At 41.4% G+C, this 23267-nt stretch overlaps 1 protein-coding gene across 2 annotated transcripts; it reads right to left on the bottom strand.

Annotated features, from left to right (window-relative positions):
* Positions 1–5563: 5563 nt before the first annotated feature.
* On the bottom strand, positions 5564–19343 carry LOC121440442 (C-type lectin domain family 4 member A-like). 2 transcript variants are annotated; one of them, XM_041641197.1, is made up of 6 exons: positions 19219–19343; positions 17805–17921; positions 13010–13111; positions 8503–8654; positions 7518–7630; positions 5564–5960 (listed from the first exon to the last, which is right to left on the bottom strand). In XM_041641197.1, the coding sequence occupies exons 1-6, from the start codon at positions 19298–19300 to the stop codon at positions 5813–5815; spliced, it is 714 nt and encodes a 237-aa protein (XP_041497131.1). In that variant the 5' UTR covers positions 19301–19343; the 3' UTR covers positions 5564–5812. The 2 variants fall into 2 exon arrangements, with proteins under 2 accessions (XP_041497131.1, XP_041497141.1); XM_041641207.1 differs by lacking the exon at positions 13010–13111.
* Positions 19344–23267: the final 3924 nt, after the last annotated feature.

Below are 23267 nucleotides of genomic sequence, written 5' to 3'. Positions count from 1 at the left end.
TAACTTTCTTTGCCCTAGAGAGTTGGTTAATGGTGCTTGCACTTTTTAAAATTGGGATGTTTTTAATTGCTGCTTCTATCTCGTCAGTTGTCATGAGATTGCTTAAATTGTTTACTTGATTCTGATCTAACTTTGGTAGATCATAAGCATCTAGAATTATTTATTTCTCTTGGATTTAATAGTTTATTGACGTTCTGAAAGTCTCCAGTGTCTATTCTAATGTCTAATTTTGTAAATTTGGATCTCCTCACATGCACACTCAGTTTGGCTAAAGATTTGTCAACCTTATTAATCTTTCCAAAGAGACAGCTCTTAACATCATTGATTCTCTAATTTTTTTCATTTCTATTTCATGAATTTCAGCCCTGATTTTTATTATCTCTTGCCATCTATTGTTTCCTGGGGCAGCATAGGGGAGGGAAGTCCCAGAGAAGCCAGGCAAGCCTATGGGGTAGCAAAAAGTCAGTCTACCTGGAAACATGAGGAAAGGGCTGAAAGTTTTAATTAAATAATTGAGAAAAGAGAAGAGTTAACTTTTAAAACTATAAACAAAAGTCATATTATAATAGATATAATAAAACACAAAAATCATAAGGAAATAGTGTGAATAATTATCTATCAACAAAATGATAATTTATTAAAAATGTACATATATAACCTAATTTGGGATGATACCAGACATACCTGTAATTCCAGCAGGTGGAAGATGTACAAGAGGCTCAGGAGTTTAAAGTTATCCTTGGCTATGTTATATGTTCAAGACCAGTTTGGATCACATGAGATGCTATGAAAGAAGGAAAGAAAGAAAGAAAGAAAGAAAGAAAGAAAGAAAGAAAGAAAGGGAAGGGAGGGAGGAAAGGAGGGGGAAGAAAGGACGGAAGGAAGGAAGGAAGGAACGAAGGAAGGAAGGAAGGAAGGAAGGAAAGAAGGAAGGAAGGAAGGAAGGAAGAATTCAAGACTGAATCATGAATAGGTAGAAACTCTGAACAAGTCAATGAGTAAAGAGTTTGAATTCATTAATGTGGTGATATTTTGCTTGTGTTTTAACAAATAAAGATTTCCTGAAGATCAGAGTGCAGAGCTAAGTCTCTACAGGTCAGGCAGTGGTGGCACATGCTTTTAATCCCAGGAGTCAGGAGAGAGAGGCAGAGGGATCTCTGTTAGTTCAAGCCCATCCTGGGCTACACAAAATTGATCCAGTCTAAAAAAAAAAAAAAGAGCTCACACAAAGGTGACCCCAGCACTTGGGATCCCATGCCTTTAATCCCAGCATTAGGGAGGTGGAGTCAGGGGTAATATGGCTGGGTGGAGAGAGGAATATAAGGTGGAAGGAGACAGGAACTTAGTGCAGTCTGAGGCAGCAGTCTCAAACAGTCAGTCTGAGGATGCAGTCTGAGGTCAAGATCACCCCCTTCTGCCGGGCGATGGTGGCGCACGCCTTTAATCCCAGCATTCGGGAGGCAGAGGCAGGCGGATCTCTGTGAGTTCGAGGCCAGCCTGGTCTACAAGAGCTAGTTCCAGGACAGGAACCAAAAGCTACGGAGAAACCCTGTCTCGAAAAATCAAAAAAAAAAAAGATCACCCCCTTCTGAGCATTGGTAGAGGTAAGAACTCTAGTGGCTGGCTGCTCGGCATCTCTGATCCTTCAGCTTTCACCCACTAACAGCTGACTCTGAGTTTTTATTATTAAGAACAATTATAATTCATGCAATATAACTATTAAACAAATAACTATTAAAACAGGAAGCCTTAAAACATGGTCTCATGGATAAATTAAAACAAATGTTTTCAAGAGAACTAGTATCACTCATTTTCAGGCTTGGAAACTTTAGGAATAGTTTTTCCAACTCGAGGACATTGAGGCACAAGTTCTATCTTCTAGAAAGGAGTAAGCTGTACTCAACATAAATATCTTAGATTGAGGCTGCTTTCCTAATAGAGGGGACCAGGCTGGAAGGCAGAGCCCTTCTCACGGTGCAATTCCAACCTTTACTTCTCTGTACTCCTAAGAAATACCTTTTCTCTTCTAATGCTTAGTAAAGAAGCTCAATAACCCATAAATAAACAAATAAATGACAAATAGTAAATAAATAAAGCAAAAACATTAAGGAAATGACACATTTTCAAAGTCATTTGATAAGCCTTATATGGCACAAATACCAAAGTGAGACAAAAACCTGTTATAAGAAGACATAGTTTGCCGGGCAGAGGTGGCACGCGCCTTTAATCCCAGCACTCAGGAGGCAGAGGAAGGCAGATCTCTGTGAGTTCGAGGTCAGCCTGGTCTACAAGAGCTAGTTCCAGGCACCAAAAGCTACAGAGAAACCTTGTCTCGAAAAACAAGCAAACAAGAAGAAGAAGGAAGAAGAAGAAGAAGAAGGAAGAAGAAGAAGAAGAAGAAGAAGAAGAAGAAGAAGAAGAAGAAGAAGAAGAAGAAGAAGAAGACATAATTCAGGCTGACAGGTCGCCTTGCTGCAGACCAAACAAAACAAACAAACAAAACCTAGCAAGTGAGTTTAGCAGAAATTAAAAGGATCACACCACGATCAGATTGTATTTATCAATAACAGACACAAATGCATTGCATATGAAAAACAGTCAACACAATGAACCACATTAACTGGATGAAAAAGAAAAGAAATCTTGGCAAATTCAATAAATTATCAAATGTATCTGAAAAACTTAGTGCACATACATAATTTTAAAGACTCTCAACAAAATGGGTACAGTGGGAATGATTATCAACATCAATGGACTATAAAGGCAGCCCAGCTTCCCGTGGGTCATGTTCAGTGTTAAAGAAAAGCAGATTGAAAATGGTGCACAGCTTTAATCCTAGCACCTGGGAGGCAGAGGCAGGTGGATCTCTGTGAGTTTGAGGCCAGCCAGGGCTACCTACATAGTAAAACTTTTTCTCGAAACCAAAAATAAAATAATAAATAGATATGGGTTTTGTTGAGAAAGACAAGGTTTTTGTTTAGCAGTATGCTATCCTTAGGAAAGAGAGGTAGCACAAGGCTGGACTGAATCATCAGGTCAGGTCACTGGGTTCTCTTACACAAATGTCAACAGGCACAAAGATGTCTTCTGGGGGAGTACACTGATGGAAGACTTTTCTGGAACAAAGCTGATATTTGACTGGGATTAAGAAGGCAGAAGAGGGAGATTTGATGGCTCATGCCAAAGAGGCTACTGGTGACTGATATCCATTGCCTACTTACTGTGAACCAGTCATCTTGTGGCTTTTAACTTGCCCCATGATTTTATTCATAAATGATGGTGAAGGGCTAGCTGAATATTTTTGTTGGGTTTAAGTAAAGTTGGCTCATGGTGAAGTGAATATGACCTTTCTAAAAGCAGCAGGTCCAGCTTATTGAACGCTACCCCTGCTTTCCTTTTCTGAGCAGAAGATTTGGCTAGATTATTAATGTCCAGCTCCCCACAAAGATGGAAACACCACCTCAGGAGCCACGGAAGTTCTGTTTTACACGTGGACTTATGTAACTGGTTATGTGAACACCGAGAAACCCGTGCCCCACTGGCTCGGGGCTGAGCAAGACTTGCCTGTTTCCTTTTGTCATTATTATGCTGCTACGGGAGATGTTTGAAGAAGGAAGCCATTGAATACAGTATTCTTTTCTATGACAATTTAGTCAAGATTTCTTGTGTCAAAAGATGCAACCTTTCACTTGCTGAAAGGCAATTTAGTGTGGTTTTCATGAAACAGCAAATAAAGTATATTTGATATTTCTCATATTTATAGTAAGTATGTAAGTTCATGTTTTTTTTTAAGCAGCACCAAAGTTACATTACAAGTTGGGTCTTATTTTCTCATTCTTTATTTATCTAAGATTAAATTATAACCCAGGATTGTCCTCAAACATCAATTGAGCAACACACAAAACAGAAATTCCTGCGTGTGGGTGTCTAGGGCTGGTGCTTTTTGCAACTCATGAGATAGAACAATTACACAGGGAGACGATCTGTAAGATACTTGATGACAACACAACTAACTGAAACACAAGTCACCATAAAAGGAACTATGCATTAATGACAAAATTCACAGCCGGCACCGCATTCAACACCGAAAAGTTGGAATCGCTCCTTTAGCATCAGGAACAACGATGCCCTCTCCCACCACTCCTATTCACTGGAAGACCTGACAGGGAAAAGCAGCCAAGGAAAAGAATTCAGAAGGTTCCAGTTTGCAATGTGCTGCATCATGCATGGCTTGGGTTTCAGAGCTGGGGGAGATGAGAGAATGAAGAAAGGACAGACACTGAAGGCAGGACAAAGACACGGATGCAGAGAAGCTGGGATCAGGTGAGTTGGGCTCGCTGATGGGAAGCTGCAACACCCCAGAAGTTCAGAGTGTTTATTACATACAGCTGAACATGGAGGCAGGTTTAGCTACTCTCACAGGAGCGGTGTTTACAGGGGAGTAGTCTTCAGACAGTGACCATCCAGTGGGAGAAAGCAACAGCAGACATTTTTTGTCTATACTGTTCACATTCCCACACATGGAATGGAAGTGTAACTATCTCTCTTTAATGATACTATGATCATCTACAGAGAAAACCCTAAAATCTCTACGTAATACATACATAGCTCACACACACATTAGACTTCATAAATGAGCTTTGTACACTGGATGGATAAGTGGTAATCATAGAAAAGTCCTTTTCAGTTCCATAGAAATAGAAAAAATCCATGTCTAAGAATGCTAAAACACAAAATATTTAAGGTAAATCTTATGAACTATTGCCAGGAAACTGAACTGGTACAACCATTACATAAACCAGCACAGAAGGACCTCCAAACACTGGCTATGGAATTACACACGTTGTAGCCATCTCATTTTGGGATACATAGACTGAAACATAAGAATACCTTCACCTAAATATGTCCATGTTTATGTTCTTTGCAGTATTGCTCACAAAAGTGAAAACTTGCAAACAACTTGTATGTCAGTAGGTGAATGGATAGTAAATTTTTAATACCTATCGGTGTGTATTAGATACTAGTCCACCATAAAATGAACATCCACTGATGTGTAACAGTGGATGACTGTGGAGGGTGTTCATCTACAGGAAACAATCAAAGATGGGTCAGTGTATGACAGTACTTACAGACGATGTCTGAAAATGTAAACCACAGGAATTAGAGAGAAGAATCTGGGTGGTAAGGGGTCGGATATCGGGATCTCAGAAATGTTGAGGAAAAGACATAAACTGCCAAATAAAATCTGAGGGTCTGATATACAGTATAGTGATGACAATTAGTACCATCCTGTGTATCTGAACTTTCTTAGAAAGTTCTTAAATGTTCCTAACACACACACACACACACACACACACATACACACAATAGCAACTATGTTAAGAAATGGATGGTGTTAACCTGCTTTGTTTAATTATTTCACTATATATATATATAAATATATATATATATATGTAATCCAGACATTATAATTTAAATATATAGAATTTTATTTCTCAAGTACATGTCAACGAAGCCAAAGGCAGATTAAATCAGAGAAAAAAAACAGATAAATGGAGAGAACATATCATACAATTGTGAGAATAAATGGTGTGGACAAAAGAATCAATGTATAGTGATCTGGTTCATTGAAAATTCTAAATAAAAGGTCATTTATGAGGGAGTAGGTGGATAAATAGACAAGTATACACGAATAAACAATCACTTGCTGCCTAATGAAATTCTGTGAACACCTTTTCCACAAGAGAAACTTTCCAGGTGCCTGTGTAATGGTGGATAAAAATGCAGCCCCATGTCCATGGAGACTGCTTTTTCACAAGTATATTTTCTTCATCTGACAAACTGACCTCTGCTTAACACTGCAAGGGATGTCATTCCAGCCCCAGCTAGAATCTTTATAAGGATGACTTAAGATAACACATTGTTCGTGGTTATTGTTGGGCTCACCTGGGTGCCAGAACCTGCAAGGGAGGAAAGAGCTTTAGGTGTTTCCACAGTATCGCTGGGAAAGAGAAAGCAAAAGTAAGCAAGCCTGGGGATGAGGTTGGAATCTGTGGAAATCAGATTCTAGAGTGAACAAATCAACCGTTCTCCACCACCCATATCTGACCTTTCCCTGAAAAACAGGGCCCACCACATTCAACATTCTCTTAGCTTGCTACTTAACTGTTCTCCCAGCACACATCCCATGGGCTACTTTATCCCTAGGTCTTGGTACCCGGGGACTGTCAATCCATGTGCTTATTTATATATTGAGAAGGTCTCTTCTTTTTCTCATATTTTAATATTTTTAATTTTACAACACTCTTATTTTAGAGACTGGAGAGCTAGTTAAAATATCTAGAAAATTTACTTATTTCTGTCAAGCAGAATAAGTAGTTTAAAATCCTAGATTCCTACTTTTCTTCTCTGAAAACTGAGAATGACAACATCACTACCTATTCCTCACAACAGACATCTGATAGAATATGGGAGCATACTAAGATATTGGAGTTTTTAAATAATTACGTAAATATGGCACATAAAAATATCAGATTGAAGGTTTTTGAATTATGAGAAATAATCAGTTATGATCTTGACATTAAATTTTATTATAAAGATGTAGTGGCATTTTATTTTTATTTTAATAAATAAAGCTTGCCTGAGGATCAAGGCAAAAGAGCCACACTGGTCAGCCTTACAGACCAGGCAGTGATGACACACACCTTTAATCCCAGTAGCCACACTAGTTTGCCATAAAATCCAGGTGGTAGTGGTGCACGCCTTTAATCCCAGAACTAGAGAGGATTATAAAATGGGAGGAGACAGCTCTCAGTCACAGTCTCATTCTGAGATTCCTGGAGGCAGGATCGCCATTTCAGATTGAGGTTGAGATAAGAGCCAGTGACTGGCTGCTTTGCTTTTTGGATCTTCAGGTTGAACCCCAATTTCTCTCTCTGAGTTTTTATTAATTGTGCTTCATAAAGATATAAATGAAAGTTGAAGAGATGGCTCAGACATTAAGAACGTTTACCGTTTTTCCAGAACACGTGAGAGTAACATGTGAGAGTTTTGTTCCCAACACTCATATTGGTACAGTCATACCACCTGTGACCCCAGCTGCAGTGAACCCAACATGCTCTTATGGGCTCCATGAGCACCCACATACACCTGGTACACACTCACAGGGAGACACATATATACACACACAAATAAAGATAAATATAGATCTGACTTTTTCAAATATAGATGAGTGACTGAAAGCACAATAAACCCCCCCTATCTGTAAGCACCTGGTTGGGCACCCTGGGTACTTATCATTCTACACTCTTCTAACTCAATTCCTCATCTCTCTTGGGAGTGTCAACAACACGTGACTCACAGGACTCCTGAGATGAGTAAACAGGGATAAAAGTAACTCCATCCCCAGCACCCACACCAGGACTGAGCTGTTTTGGTTTTATAATCAACAGCTGGAACACCCTAAAGCCTTCTCATGGCACAGGACCCAGGACTCCCCTGGGTAACTCTGGACTCACGTGGCACTTTTATTGTATGGCGTCTGATCAACCCATTGCCACTGACGATGACCTGGATCTGAAAGCCCGATAAAATACGAAGCATCACGTATCAGGATCTTAGTGATGAAATCCTAAGAGGAAAGAAAGACATAGCATTCAGCCTGGATTGAGTGCTTCTTTTTCTGTTATAGATCTGTTAAGATCTCTTAAAAATTATTTTAGATGCACATATGCAAATACATAATAAACAAATCCTAGTTCATCTTTCTAGGCTCTTAAATAGTTTTCAAATTTTGTATTAATACACAGTAACTGTACATTTCAGAGGTACACTGTGATAGTTCGACTGACATTTTTCTGGTCACACGGGGATGAGAAGACAAAGAGGATCAAGGACTGGAAGAGCCCCCACCCCTGGGAGTGCTATCTTCCCCGGCTGACCAGGACACAAAGTCATCATCACTCATAGACCTGATTTTATAGACAATGGAAACGATCTCTGTCCGTGGTCATAATAAATTCTCGTCTCAGACTCACTCCCCTCTTTTCTTCCTCAACACTGTTCTTGAAGGTTGTGCATGAGAGGATTTTACAGATTTAATCATTCTCCATTCATAACTCCAGATATTTCATTTCTGATGGTTGGCTCTGACTCTCCTGATTGGATCCCCTTTCCCTAGTCAGCCCTGCGCCCTCCTCTGTTAGGCAGCTGGTACTACAGGAGGCCTTAGAGTGTGAAATCACAAACTGGTCTTTCAATCAGAAACATTCCATCCTTCCCTCCACCCTCAGGCACTGCATTTCTGTTGCCATGGTTCCCGTGGGTTGTTTAGTTCACTGAAGCAGGAACAAGGTGTAGAATGCCAAGGCTGAAGCAGCCTTTCCGGCTACCTGATGGAAAGCCTTCTGCCACAGCACCAACACCCATGTCAACAAAACTCCCTCTTAGTAAAAAGGGCAGACAGCAGGCTGGGCCCAGGCCCCACTTGCTCCCAGCATGCACCTGTTCTTCCCGGCTGCGGACCACCATCAGATGAGCACCCATGCTGGAGCACTTCTCCTCACTCTTGCTCCAAGATGCTGAGTCAGTGGAAATGAAGTAGCAGTGGGAACTAAATGGCTTCCAGTCCTTTGGGCAACAGCTCCAGACTTTGTCTATGGGGAGAAAGGAAATGTGAGTGAGATTATCATGAAGTCATTTAAAAGCTACTGTGTGCTGAGACCACATAGGTGCTGGGACATCCCATTTCCTCAGATGCAACAAGAAGCGCCCCCACTGGGGTGCTAGGGTACCCCGGGCTCCATCCATCTGCACTAACATCAGGGCCACTTGTTCGTCATCAAACATGTTGTAAGTATAGCTCTTTATATCTGTAATAACGTGTTTTTCTATTTCATAATTGAAAAAATTGATTGAGTAATCTTTTTTAAATGCAGTGTTTATAATGGAGGTGACAGAGAAACCAGGAGAAACAAAAACAATAGAAGAAAATTTTCTTAATCTAAAGAAGGAGTTCTTGGGCTGGAGAAGATGGTTAAGAGCACTGTCTGATGTTCCAGAGTTCCTGAGTTCAATTTCCAGCAACCACATGGTGACTCTCAATTATCCATAATGAGATCTGGTGCCCTCTTCTGCTCTGCAGTCATACATGCAGGCAGAGCACTGTATACACAATAAATAGATCTTTTTTTTTAAAAGGGAGTTGCCTATAAAGGTACAGAAGCATATGGAACACCAAATATATTGAACCAGAAAAGAAAGTCCCCTCACCACATAATAATGAAAACACTAAACATACAGAACAAGAAAGAATACTAAAAGCTGCAAGGGAAAAAGAGCAAGCCACATATAAAGGCAGATCTATCAGAATTACACCTGTTTTCACAAGGGAGACTCTAAAAACCAGAAGGGCCAGAACAGATGCACTGCATGCTCTAAGAGACTATTAATGTCAGCCCAGAATACCATACCTAGCAAAACTCAATCACCATAGATGGAGAAAACAAGATATTTCATGATGAAGTCAAATTCAAACAATATCTATCCACAATTCCAGCCCTACAGAAGACACTAGAAAGGAAATTTAACCCAACGAAGTTAACTATACCTATGAAAACACGGGAAATAAATAGAAGACTTCCTAGAATTCGATGATAATGAATGCACAGCATGCACAAGTCTAAGGGACACAATGAAAGTGCTGCCAAGAGGAAATTTCATAGCACTACATATGTCTACAAAAAGAAAATGGAGAGCTCTCATGCCAGCAACTTAACAGCACACATGAAAGCTCTAGAATAAAAAGAAACAAATACACACAAGAGGAGGAGATGGCAGGAAATAATCAATCCAGGGGCTGAAATCATCAAAATAGAAACAAAGAGAACAAAACAAAGAGTCACTTCTTTGAGAAAATTAACAAGATAGACAAACCCTTACCCAGACTAACTAAAAGATGGAGAGAGAATATCCAAGTTAACAAAATCAGAAACAAAAAAAAAAGGTGGACATAAGAAAGACACTGAGGAAACCCAAAGAATCCTTAGGTTATACTTTAAAAATCTATACTTCACAAAACTGAAAAATCAAAAATAAATGGATAATTTTCTCTATAGATACCACTTACCAAAGTTAAATAAAAGTTTGATAAACAATTTAAATGACCTATAACCCTTAAGAAAGTAGAAGCAGTCATTAAAAGTCTCCTGACTAAAAAAAGCCCAGGACCAGACAGTTTTAGCATGGAATTCTACCAAACTTTCAAAGAGCTAATGCCAATACTCCTCCAATTATTTCACAAAGCAGAAACATAAGGAACATTGCCAAATTCTTTATATGAGACCACAAATTCCTTGATACCCAAACCACACAAAGATTTAACAAAGAAAGGTAATTACAGACCAATTTCCCTCATGAACATTGATGCAAAAATACTCAATGAAATACTCCCAACCCGCATCCAAGAACTCATCAAAAACATCATCCACTGTGGTCAAGTCAGCTTCATCCCAGAGATGCAGGGATCATTCAAGATATGAAAATCAATCAGTATTATCCACCATATAAACAAACTGAAAAAAAAGCCCACATGATTATCTCATCAGATACTGAAAAAGCCTTTGACAAAATCCAACATCCTTTCATGTTAAAAGCCTTAGAGTGTTTAGGGATACAAGAAATATACCTAAAACATAATAAACGCAATTTACAGCAAGCCTATAGCTAACATCAAATTAAATGGAGAGAAACTCAAAGCAATCCATCTAAAATCAGGAACAAAACAAGGCTGTGCACTCTCTCCATATCTATTCAATAAAGTACTTGAAGTTTTAGCTACAGAAATAAGACAACTAAAGAAGATTGGAGAGATACAAATTAGAAAGAAGTCAAAGTATCATTATGTGCAGATATGATGGTATACATAAGTGACCCCAAAAATTCTACCAGGTAACTTCTATGGTTGATAAATACCTTCAATAAAATCAATAGCACTCCTAGAAATGACAAACAGGCTAAGAAAGAAATCAGGTCAACAACACTTTTCACAATAGCCAAAGAATAATATAAAATATTTTGGGGTAACTCTAGCTAAGCAAGTGAAAGACTTGTATGACAAAAACTTCAAGTCTTTGAAGAAAGAACTTGAAGAAGATATCAGAAAATGAAAAAGTCTCCCATGCTAATGGATCAGTAGGATTAACATAGTAAAAATAGCCAACTTACCAAAAGAAATATACAGATTCAACACAATCCCCATCAAAGTTCCAAAACAATTCTTTACAAATCTTGGAGGGACAATTCTCAATCTCATATGGAAAAACAAAAAAAAACCCAGTATATCTAAAACAATCCTGTACAATAAAAGAACTTTTAGAGGTATCACCATCCCTTACTTCAAGGTGTACTACGGAGCTATAGTAATAAAAAAAACTGCATGGTATTGGCATAAAAACAGACACATTGATCAATGAAATTCAGAGAAAGACCCAGACATAAATCAACACACTTATGGATATCTGATTTTTTTAAATAAATAAGCCAGAAATATATGATGAAAGAAAAGACATCTTCAACAAATGATGCTGATATAACTGAATGTCTGCCTGTGGAAGAATGCAAATATATCCATATCTATAACCCTGCACAAAACTCAAGTCCAAGTAAATTTAATAGTAACTTGAGAGTCCACCTCTTCAAGGCTATTTTCAAGGTTCAAGGAAGAGGTCCATAGCCAAGTAAAACTTGGCTTAAGGGTTTTGTATCTGAGAGGTAGGGAATAAATTCTCACACGTGCTATTCTGGTCATGTCCTTTATTGTTATTCCTTGACGTTCAAAAATCTACAATTTATATGCACATACAACAGCAATTCTTTGGCACTAGAGAGGTCACCAGGCTATTTCTCAGGATCACAAAGCATTCTTTGTAGATACAATAAGAGTCTTGTGGAGTAATAACTTGTCAGCTTTTCTTATGGCCCAGAACTGCAGTTGTGGCTGTAAAAAGCTTCAGCCTATCTCTTAAAGGAGAGGGGGGTCACAAAGGGGAGAAACTAAAGCAAAGAGAAATATAAGAAGGAGGCAAAGAATTCATGCACTATTCTACATATCTTAAGTATGACAGAACTTGTAGAAGTGACCAACCAATGACTGGTCCAACTTGAGACCCAAAACACAAAAGGAAGCCCATGTCCAACACTGCCTGGATGGTCAGGAACCTGAAACTTAATGGCTCAGAGACCTAAGATAGAACCAAACATAAAAATAATACAAAAATAAGCAAAAGTCAATGAAATCATTCCTAATGCTATTCTGCTATGCTCATAGATTGGCGACTAGTCCAATTGTCATCCAAGAGGCTTCATCCAGCAACTGATGGGAGCAGATGCAGAGACCTGCAGCCAAACTTTAGACAGAGCTTGAGGAACACTGCAGAAAAGGAGAGGAGGGTTTGTAGGAGCCAGAGAGGTTGAGGATACCAAACTGCATACACGTTATGGTTGTGTAGCTTGGTGTTCTTGTGGGACTTCTAACAGTGGAAAAGGGGTGTCTCTGATTCTTTTGCTGTTCTTGGGAATCTTTTCATCCTACTGGCTTGCGTTGGACAGCCTTGATATGAGGGTATGTACCTAGTCTTACTTGTTATGCCAGTTCAGTTGAGATCCCTGAGAGACCTGCTACTTTTTGGAGTGAAATGGAAGAAGAGTGGATCTGGGGGGCAGGGGAGGCGGAGAAGAGAACTGAGAGGAGTGGAGAGAAGGAGAATGGCAGCTGTGATGTAATGGATGAGAGAAGAATAAAAAGAAAGAAAGAAAGAGAGAGAGAGAGAGAAAGAAAGAAAGAAAGAGAGAGAGAAAGAAAGAGAGAAGGAAAGAGAGAAGGAAAGAAAGAAGAAAGGAAGGAAGGAAGGAAGGAAAGAAAAGAAAAGAAAAGAAAAGAAAAGAAAGACCTATATGGAACCATTACACTCTATAGCCAGCAACCAAACTCTTAGGCACATTAAATTCTTACCTTCTATAAGTGAACGGTTATTCTTGCAGCTCAATTCTGTGTGAATTAGATCTTTTATAGCTTTTTTTTCTTCAAGAAGTTGAGAGTACTTTTGAAAATAAACTGTAAAGCAAACAAACAAACAGAAACAAAATGATTCAGTTTCATGAAAGAACTGTGGCTCTCTACTTTCTATTTACTGGTATTAAGTTCTGATTACCTAAATAGACAGGGCTTGACTACAATCCCCATAATCCCACTGTCAATGGAGTCCTCAGCCTCCTATTTTGAAATCACAGGTACTTCCAGAATTCATAGAAAGACCAGTGATTTAATAGGCAGGACAGGCCTGTTGTCATGGCTCTGAAGAGAGTGAGTTATACCCTTCAGTGATTAATGTAAGATGAAAATGCAAACTCTCAGGGGAGGGGAAGCGGACATAGATACTAATATTTAAGGATATAAACTGCCTTGGCTTTGGGAGGAAAGGGGATTGGCTAATTCTGGGTAGCTCTAGGTATTTTAGAATCTGAAATAAAGAATAACCCAGCATGTATCAATGCATCCATGTTTTCCTCCTTAAACCCCCTTCACCTCGACAGACTCACTCCTCTGTGCACACACTCTCGCTCTCTCCTGGTTTGAAGCTGACTGGCTTCTCTAGAGCTAATTTTCTTCACTTTCCTTCCTGTGTCCTCATCCTCCTCACCCCACCACATTTGCCTTCTCCATTTCACTAACAACAAGTTTGAAATGAATCCTCAGTAATATCCCAGGTCACTTATCAGCCATCTTGCTATTGGACTTGACATCATTTCTCTTCCTTCTCAGCTCTTACGCCATTGCTCTGTCCTGGTTTTGGCTCACCATTTTTGCCATCACTTCTTGTCTCCTATAATCTCTCCTCCCTCCATCCACCCCTATAAAATGTCACACTTCTTACAGTCTTGTTATTGTGCCTCTTCCTCATGCAGAATCTTCCTAAGTGATGTCATGTATTGCTATGGTCTTGCTTGCTACCTATGTGTGCAGGACTCTGTGCTCACTAAACACAAACATATTGGGTTTGACGCAATATGCTCCAAACTCATATCAGCACCTACCAACTTAAACCTGTAACTTATCATTTACTGTCTACCTCTTTGAATGACTTCATGGTTGCTGTTGCAGAGTTCACATAATCAGAATATCGAAGTCACACTGCACTTCTTGGACCTCTTAATCCCTGGATCTCGATATTCACCAAGAACCTATTTCCTTGGTCCTGTGCCCTTTACCATTCATGCCACCTCCTCTCATGTCCTTCAGACACTTAGTGCATTATCAGGTCACAAACTGCCCTTCCCATTTCTCTCTTTGTTCTAATGGCTCCGTTTTCAGATTTCTGCAACAGTGCCATCGATAATCTAAATTTAGCTGCATTGCTTCTATATTTGGAATGCTGCAATGGTTCTCCATGACTATGAGGCTTTGCAAAAAAAAACAAACACAACTTTTAACTTCTGTATCCACACACCATTGCAACATGATTTTGAAATTTTCCTGGTGAAGAAAGAAAGAAAGAAAGAAAGAAAGAAAGAAAGAAAGAAAGAAAGGAAATGTAAAAAAAGGTAAAGTCTTGTGTGTGAGCTGCCTCACACAGACTTTCTTTAGCCAAGAGAATGTGCAAAGTCCACTCTGATCTACTTGTAAGTTATTTTTAAAGATTTTTTCATTTATTATATATATGTTCTGTCTACCTGCAGCCAGAAGAGGAGGGACCAGATCTCATTACAGATGAATGTGAGCCACCATGTGGTTGCTGGGAATTGAACTCAGGACCTCTGGAAGAGCAGCCAGTGCTCTTAACCACTGAGCTATTTCTCCAGACTACACATTAAAATTTTTGAGAGGCCTGGCTCATGGTCACCTTCAATCTTAGAAGTCTGCAATCTGCTATGTAAACCAGCCCAGGCTATCCTAAGGAATCGTATAAAGGTGCCTGGACCCGTAACTGACCACATATGCATGCCTACGTTCAGCTAGGAACAGAAGAGCCACTCAGTGGAGATCCACCTAAATTGCCATACTGTAGAAGCATAAGATAAACAAGTCATCTTAGCTCATTAATTTTATGCCAATTTATTTAGCAAAAAAACATACTTAATAAAAAATATATTATTAGGACTAAAAACTACGTCTTTCATAAAGGAACACCGCATATGCTCTGATCCTGCTTTGTCTACCTAGGGAAATGTCATTTCTTAGCACTGTGTGCTTCAGCTATTCAGGTTTCTGTCTCACACAATACTGTGACATTCTTGATATACAGCTCTAGATGTCGCCTCTTCTAGGAAATCTGTCTCCACAAGACTTCCTGGACAGTGCTGCAGACACTAGCCCAGTTTTTCTTCATTATTTTTTTCCGACACAGAGTTTTTACGTGGTCCCAACTGGCCCCGCACTTGCTGTCCTCCTATCTCAACATCCTGAGTAGCTGGTACGAAGGTGTGGCTGCACCTGACTGCCACTGATTCTGGGGAACAGAGTCCAGGTTCTCGCTGTGTGACACACAGTAAACGGCTACTACTTGATACTGACTGATGAACGAGTGAGTGAAACATCCTAAATATACTAGCTTGCATGCATTTAAACTTTTCAGAGCGTCTCTAGTCTTTGATGAGCAGAAATTCACCCATTTGCTCAGTTGGCTTGTGTAGATTTTACTCATCCTGGGCAGGACAGAAGCAATTAGGAATTAGCTGAAGACATTTCTTGGTTAATTACTTCCTAGCTCCTTCTTGTCGACAAGCTCATGCCAAGATGAAGGAGACCTCGTCACATACAGCTTGTCTACACACACACACATCTTGTCTACACACACAGCTCGTCTGCACACACAGCTTGTCTGTTTACACACACAGCTTGTCTGCACACACAGCTTGTCTGCACACACAGCTCATCTACACACACATCTTGTCTGCACACACAGCTTGTCTGTCTGCACACACAGCTTGTCTGCACACACAGCTCGTCTGCACACACAGCTTGTCTGTCTGCACACACAGCTTGTCTGTTTACACACACAGCTTGTCTGCACACACAGCTTGTCTGCACACACAGCTTGTCTACACACACAGCTCATCTACACACACAGCTTGTCTGCACACACAGCTTATCTGTTTACACACACAGCTTGTCTGCACACACAGCTTGTCTACACACACAGCTTGTCTACACACACAGCTCATCTACACACACAGCTTGTCTGCACACACAGCTTGTCTGTTTACACACACAGCTTGTCTGCACACACAGCTTGTCTGCACACACAGCTTGTCTGTCTGCACACACAGCTTATCTGTTTACACACACAGCTTGTCTGCACACACAGCTTGTCTACACACACAGCTCATCTACACACACAGCTTGTCTACACACACAGCTTGTCTGTCTGCACACACAGCTCGTCTGCACACACAGCTTGTCTACACACACAGCTCATCTACACACACAGCTTGTCTACACACACAGCTTGTCTGCACACACAGCTTGTCTGTTTACACACACAGCTTGTCTACACACACAGCTTGTCTGTCTGCACACACAGCTCGTCTGCACACACAGCTTGTCTACACACACAGCTTGTCTACACACACAGCTTGTCTACACACACAGCTCATCTACACACACAGCTTGTCTACACACACAGCTTGTCTGTCTGCACACACAGCTTGTCTGCACACACATCTTGTCTGCACACACAGCTTGTCTGTTTACACACACAGCTTGTCTGCACACACATCTTGTCTGCACACACAGCTTGTCTGTCTGCACACACAGCTTGTCTGTCTGCACACACAGCTTGTCTACACACACAGCTCATCTACACACACAGCTTGTCTACACACACAGCTTGTCTGCACACACAGCTTGTCTGTTTACACACACAGCTTGTCTACACACACAGCTTGTCTGTCTGCACACACAGCTCGTCTGCACACACAGCTTGTCTACACACACAGCTTGTCTACACACACAGCTTGTCTACACACACAGCTCATCTACACACACAGCTTGTCTACACACACAGCTTGTCTGTCTGCACACACAGCTTGTCTGCACACACATCTTGTCTGCACACACAGCTTGTCTGTTTACACACACAGCTTGTCTGCACACACATCTTGTCTGCACACACAGCTTGTCTGTCTGCACACACAGCTTGTCTGTCTGCACACACAGCTTGTCTGCACACACAGCTTGTCTGCACACACAGCTTGTCTGCACACACAGCTTGTCTGTCTGCACACAGCTTGTCTGTCTGCACACACAGCTTGTCTGTCTGCACACAGCTTGTCTGTCTGCACACACAGCTTGTCTGTCTACACACACAGCTTGTCTGCACACACAGCTTGTCTGCACACACAGCTTGTCTACACACACAGCTCATCTACACACACATCTTGTCTGCACACACAGCTTGTCTGCACACACAGCTTGTCTGCACACACAGCTTGACTTCGACTTCTCAATGCCAATGAGAAAATACAGATTTGATCTCCCAGTCTAACAGAGACAGCACTCCACAAAGTTCACTCCATAACCCCACATACACTCATAAATACACTTCAGTTTCCCTAGTGAGAAAGAATACTTTTATCCCAAGGCAATAGCTAAATCCAAGGGCAAAGTAAAAGTCACAATTCAATCCCTTGAATTATTTTTTTCCTCAGAGAATATCTCTTCTTCGTATTCTGTTAAATGTCAAGGGCTACAGTGGAACCTCCCGTCACCTAAGGCAGACGTCGCCCAGTGGTTCGCTTGGGATACTTACAGATAAAAGCAACTAAGAATGAGATGGCCAAGAGCAGGAAAAGTGCCATCAGTGATGTAAAAAGCAGCGAAGGAAAACCAGGCTTACTTAGATGCGGGGTGGGCTTCGCTTTGGGAGCTGGAAAGAGAACCACAATCATTTCATGAGTAATAAGTTCCATCCTCCCTCCTCATCTCCCTTCTTCTCCACATCTCACAATTACTAACATGTGGATATTTAATTAATAGAAAAATAATGTCCACTATAAAAACATTACAAAGAATAAACACACACAATATTGAAATAACCAATATTAGTATTTTGAGATCTGAAAAATAATTTGAATATATATGTATGTATATATACATACAAATATACTCACAAAAACACTTTGATGGGGTTTTTTGGGAGTGGTGGTTGGAGGTGTAATGAGCTAGGCTTCCACTATGTAGACCAGGCTAGTCTGGAACTCATATGTAGTCCAGGCTGGCCTCAAATCCTCAGTGATCCTCCTGCCTCTGCCACAGGAGTGCTGGAATTACACCGCACTGGTCCTTTCAGCAAATGTGAAAGGATGCACACACACTGTGCTGTCGCACAACATAAATACTGCCGTCTGGCCTGCCATTTCTCTTTTACACAGTATCATAAGTACATTTTCTTTAAGACAAGGTTTCTCTGGGTAACAGCCCAAGCTGTCTTGGAACTCTTCTGTAGACCTTGCTGGCCTCAAACTCACAGAGATCTGCTGACCTCCCGAGTGCTGGGATTAAAAGTGTGTGCCACCACCACCCAGCATAAGCGCATTTTCATATCATCATGTTTTCTTGGTGTTCTTTGCTGTGGTTGCCGCACTAGGTAGTCAGATAACTTCCAGACTGCCCAAACGTTAAAGACACATGTACAACAAGAGCTAACTATCTCTAATTGTATTCCACTGCTTTAGCATAAGGTTAGTCTGTTAGTCCAGTCTTGTGGCTGGAAAACAGTTGCTAGATGAAGGTACAGTTTAGTGGCAGAGCACTTGCCTACTGAGGGAGAAGCTCTGCTTTGATCCACAGTATAAAAGAAAAAGTTCCTTAAAAAAAAAAAGCTCCAAACACAGAAACAGTTTTCATAAAGTTGCAACATTCTGTCAAGCACAGAGGGGAGCGCTCAATATTGAAAAGTATTATTTCGTTTTCTGTTCATTTTTATATAGCTGGAAAGGCAGCAAGATGCAAGGAATAATTTCTGTAAGCAGAAAGAGCAAAACAAATGCCAAGAGAACTTTTCTTTCCCACTAGACAGCTCTCCCGTCCTTAAAGTCACTCTGCAAACATTTCAACCCACTGCGACTCCAGTCAAATCCCAGTCAAGAGCACTCAGAGAATCAGCAACCAACATCACCCTTCCTTCATCTTCCCCCCTACATTAAGTCCAGAATATTTTTTACCTGTAGCAGAATCTGAGTAGGGGCCTGAGGAGTTGGATTCATTCTTGAATCTCACTTCTGCATATGTGATTTCTGAAGCCATATCAAGAAAAGACCTGCCTCCCTCAGGTAACACACCTCGTCTCCTCCCAAAAACTCGTGGTATGTGAGAACCGAACACGGTGATAAGTTGTCGTATTACACAATTGTGTAAGAGAAGAGGGATTTCCCGCTGGGATATATCACGTGTGGATGAGAAACCCCAACACAAAATCACTTGGGCCACACACGCAGAGACGCGACATCTTAAAACAAGATAATAAGAATTGCAGCGTTCAAGCCTACTCAGCTACTATGCAAATCTATAAAGTGGGAACTCAAAGGGGGAAGGAAAGAAAAAGGAAGGAGGGGAGAAGAGGAACCATGCCCTCAGAGAACTCTGTCCTAAAACGCTCTGCAGCAAACATAAATTCATGCCCGTCTATAAGCAAAAAATGGTTTCGGACGAAACCAGACAACGTGAGCAAACGCTGAAGACACAAAGACATCCATTTTGACGGAACAGGCAAATTCTGTTACCACATTTTTTGGTCTCCTCACCATTGTGTGGGCTCCCACTTCCCCTTCAGCTGCCTCCAGCAGCGGGAAGGCAAGGCTCAGTCCGGTTGCTTCTGAAGCTGCACCTGAGTACGTGAATTCATAACTCACTGCATGAGCCGGTCCACTCACCGTGCCACTGGCCACATCCTGAAAGAGCTCTGTGTAGCAGCTGTGGGAGGAAGCTGTCTCTCTCCTGGTGCCTCTCTTGTCTGGCTCCCTGCCCTGCTCTGTTGGGACAATTAATGAGTTGTGAGAATTAGTGGATCACAATACATGGGAGAGGAAACAAACTAGCTGCTAAAATTGGGATCACTTGAGTTCCTCCTGTAGAAAACCTCTAGCTCAGACCCACATGCGCGGCCTTCATCTCTTCCAAACACTCCCCTTCTTGGGATTTCCTCTAGCTACTCCCGTGTTCACACACAGCAAGCAAACAGCAGGTGCGTAAGCCTCTGTGTGTGTGTGTGTGTGTGTGTGTGTGTGTGTGTGTGTGTGTGTATTTCTAGGTTTTCTCTCCAGTTTGTATCCAAACATACCAAAAACTATTACCCCCATTTTAATGTGATGCCACAGGTTTCATTTTATTTCCCAAATTTCTGCATTTCTAACATAGACCTGTGGCTGAAAAAAAAAACTATGTACATTATCTAGATTGCTGGCTCTCAAGTGCTACTCTCTAGGATCCTGCCCATTGCCCTCCCACATCCTCCACTACGCCTGCCTCTCCAGGATGGGCTCCAGCCTCAGGTCGAGACTATGGCCTATGTCCCCTGCACCAATGCCTTCCTCCTTTAGCTGGATGTTCCCTTTCAGGACCAGACACCTTACTGAAGTTCTCACCGCATGGCTAAGGAAAGCCTCCTTCACCAGGCTTGTCCTCTGACTCCTGGTGCTAATCCCTGAGGCGTCTCCACTTTCCCCTGAGGCTTTAGCAATCTGCCAAAGTCACCTCTATAGGCAGAAGCCCCCATCACTCTGGAAGGTATTGAGGGGCCACACAGAGCTATACCCCAGGTAGACAGCACCCTTACCTTGCCAGTCTCTGAAACCCATACCAGTTCTGCCTTCTGCACAGACACTGTCCTTGGCCTATCTGACCACAAAGACCCAATCCCTGGATATCCCCAACCAGGCAAGTATTCTCTCCTTACCATACTAGACACTAAAGTCCTACATTGATGTCCACCATAGAGATGCTCTTTACCCACACCTGGTCTGCCTTGTGCAAGGAAGCTCCTTTCAACCTCTATGGCTCTGAATCCCAACCCACAATGGAGCTAACACCAATGCCTGCATGCCCTCCTCACCGTGCACAGGTGCCCTCCTCACCACATGCAGGCACCCTCCACACTCTGCAGGGGTGCCCTCCTCACCCTTTCAAATGCTCAGTTCCACCATCAGTACCCCCCCACACACACCTATTTGGCGTTCTGACTCCCCATAGGTTGGGACATATGAGTTGCTACTTTCCTCACTATGCTTGAGCACAGACTCCCTCCAAGTGACAATTCTATAGCAGAACTGCCCTCCTCACCTCTCAGGCTCTGACGTCTCACACCAGGCTGCTGCTTACAGACTCACTCCTGAATCCAGACATTTTCTCTCCAGCATGCTGGCATTCCCCTCAATGCCTGGGCTCCAGTTCTGTTTTCAAGTCAGTGCTCTGCACGGTCACCCAGCTTGGATTTTCACACCCTCAAAGAGACCATTGCTGCCCCATGCCTGACCCTTCCACAGACCTTCCCCTTCCCACACCATTCTTTATTTAGTAACTTCCTGAGTACTTCAAGAAAGAAAACCAGATATGATGGAGTATATACAGTCCTGTGTAATTGTTAAACCTATTGAGTATTTCCATGGTGATAAATATTCCTACATACCACTTTATTCCAGTCACAGATACTCAGAGGTTTCTCTCTCAGCAAAATATATTTCTAAAGTTATCATATCTCATATACACTAGAAGAAGCCATGCACAATATTCAAATAACTTACAACAACAAATATTCCTCATTTGTATATATCCCAAGAGTCTGGCCATGGGTCACAATAATTCTGTTGAGCTTTTTCCACATTTATCATTTTGGAGCCGGGTCATAGAAAATAACAGCTCCTCGTAAGAGGAACACATAGTGGCCTCCTGTATTTAGAGAATCAGATTCATTCTCATTTTATTGACCAATGGAAATCACCTGAACACATCTGCCAATTGGGATTGAAAACATGCTTTATATAATGCCAGGCAGAGGTGACACAGGATTTAATCCCAGTACCTGGGAGACAGAGGTACAGGAGGATATCTGTGAGTTCGAGGCCAGCCTGGTCTACAGTGTCTTCCAGGACAGCCAAGATTGTTACACAGTGAAACCCTGTCTTGACAAACACAACAAAAACAAAAATATTGAGTAAATTATGGTCGGTACACACACACACAGTGAAAACACTTGAGGGACTACAGAAAAGGCTCAGTGGTTAAGAGTGTGCACTGCTCTCGCAGAGGACTGGAGTTCAGTTCCTCTCACTCACAACCTAAGGCTCACAACCATGTATAACTCCAGCTCCAGGGATCCGACACTCTCTTCTGCACTCAGCAGGCACTACACTCACATACACGAACCCACACACAGGCACAGGCATATATGTGTGTTTTAATTAAAAAGTAAACTCTTAAACACACACTGGAGATGACTCCCTGGAGATGCTCACATTCACACCATCAGATCTGCTTTATACTTTCTGAAGCTCCTTTCTGTTTCTAGTTAACACCTATTTATGCTGGCATTGGCTTCCCCTCCCTGAAACTCTTCTTCATTGACACTAGGGGTCCACACAGCCCAATCCTGCCTGACTGGAAACCTCTGAAAAGGACTCCCCAGATAGCTGGTACTGAGCATGTGGTGTGATGTTGTGTCCCCACAGTGCCCATGGCTACCCAAGAATCTTGTTAGAAATGATGACTTGAGGAATGCTAAGTTTTACCTTTCAAGAGAATGCTGTTTTGTACACTCCAATCCTGTAAAAATTCAGTTCTTTTATGATTGCTTTTTCTTCAAGAAGCTGAAAATATTTTGTAAACAAAGATGAAAAACAGAATAAAAACCATTCATTTTCCTGATAGTACTAAGACTCAATTTTATTTTACCTTCTTACATTCTTTGCAGAAACCAAGTCTACTAATGTTCAACTACCTGAGCAGTTAGAGGCTGCCTAGAAAAGATTCTCCATCACCATAGGGTGTGGTGGCTCTGGCCCTAGTACTTGGGAACTAGGATGAGGAAGATCAGAAGTGTCAGGTCATCCTTAACTATACAAGTTGGTTTGTTAGTTAGTTCATGGTTGACCTGGGATATATGAGACCCTACCACACACACACACACACACACACACACACACACACAATCCATCACCCAACAACTAATATAATCCCACTCCTAGTGATTTTATGACCACAAATATCTCCAGGAAGAGCT

Source organism: Microtus oregoni, unplaced genomic scaffold (assembly GCF_018167655.1).
Source record: "Microtus oregoni isolate MIOR12 unplaced genomic scaffold, Mior012 000002F_ref0000024, whole genome shotgun sequence".
Lineage (NCBI taxonomy): Eukaryota > Metazoa > Chordata > Mammalia > Rodentia > Cricetidae > Microtus > Microtus oregoni.
This window is presented reverse-complemented; position numbering and strand designations above follow the sequence as displayed.

Excerpts from the sequence above, each read along its gene's own strand:
- LOC121440442 (XM_041641197.1), bottom strand. The coding sequence starts at position 19,300 with ATGGCTTCAGAAATCACATATGCAGAAGTGAGATTCAAGAATGAATCC. Across the intron at positions 8,655-13,009 it reads TAACCGTTCACTTATAGAAG|ACAAAGTCTGGAGCTGTTGC; the intron begins GTAAGAATTTAA and ends TTCTCCCCATAG. Across the intron at positions 5,961-7,517 it reads CCATACAATAAAAGTGCCAC|GTTCTGGCACCCAGGTGAGC; the intron begins GTGAGTCCAGAG and ends CCTCCCTTGCAG.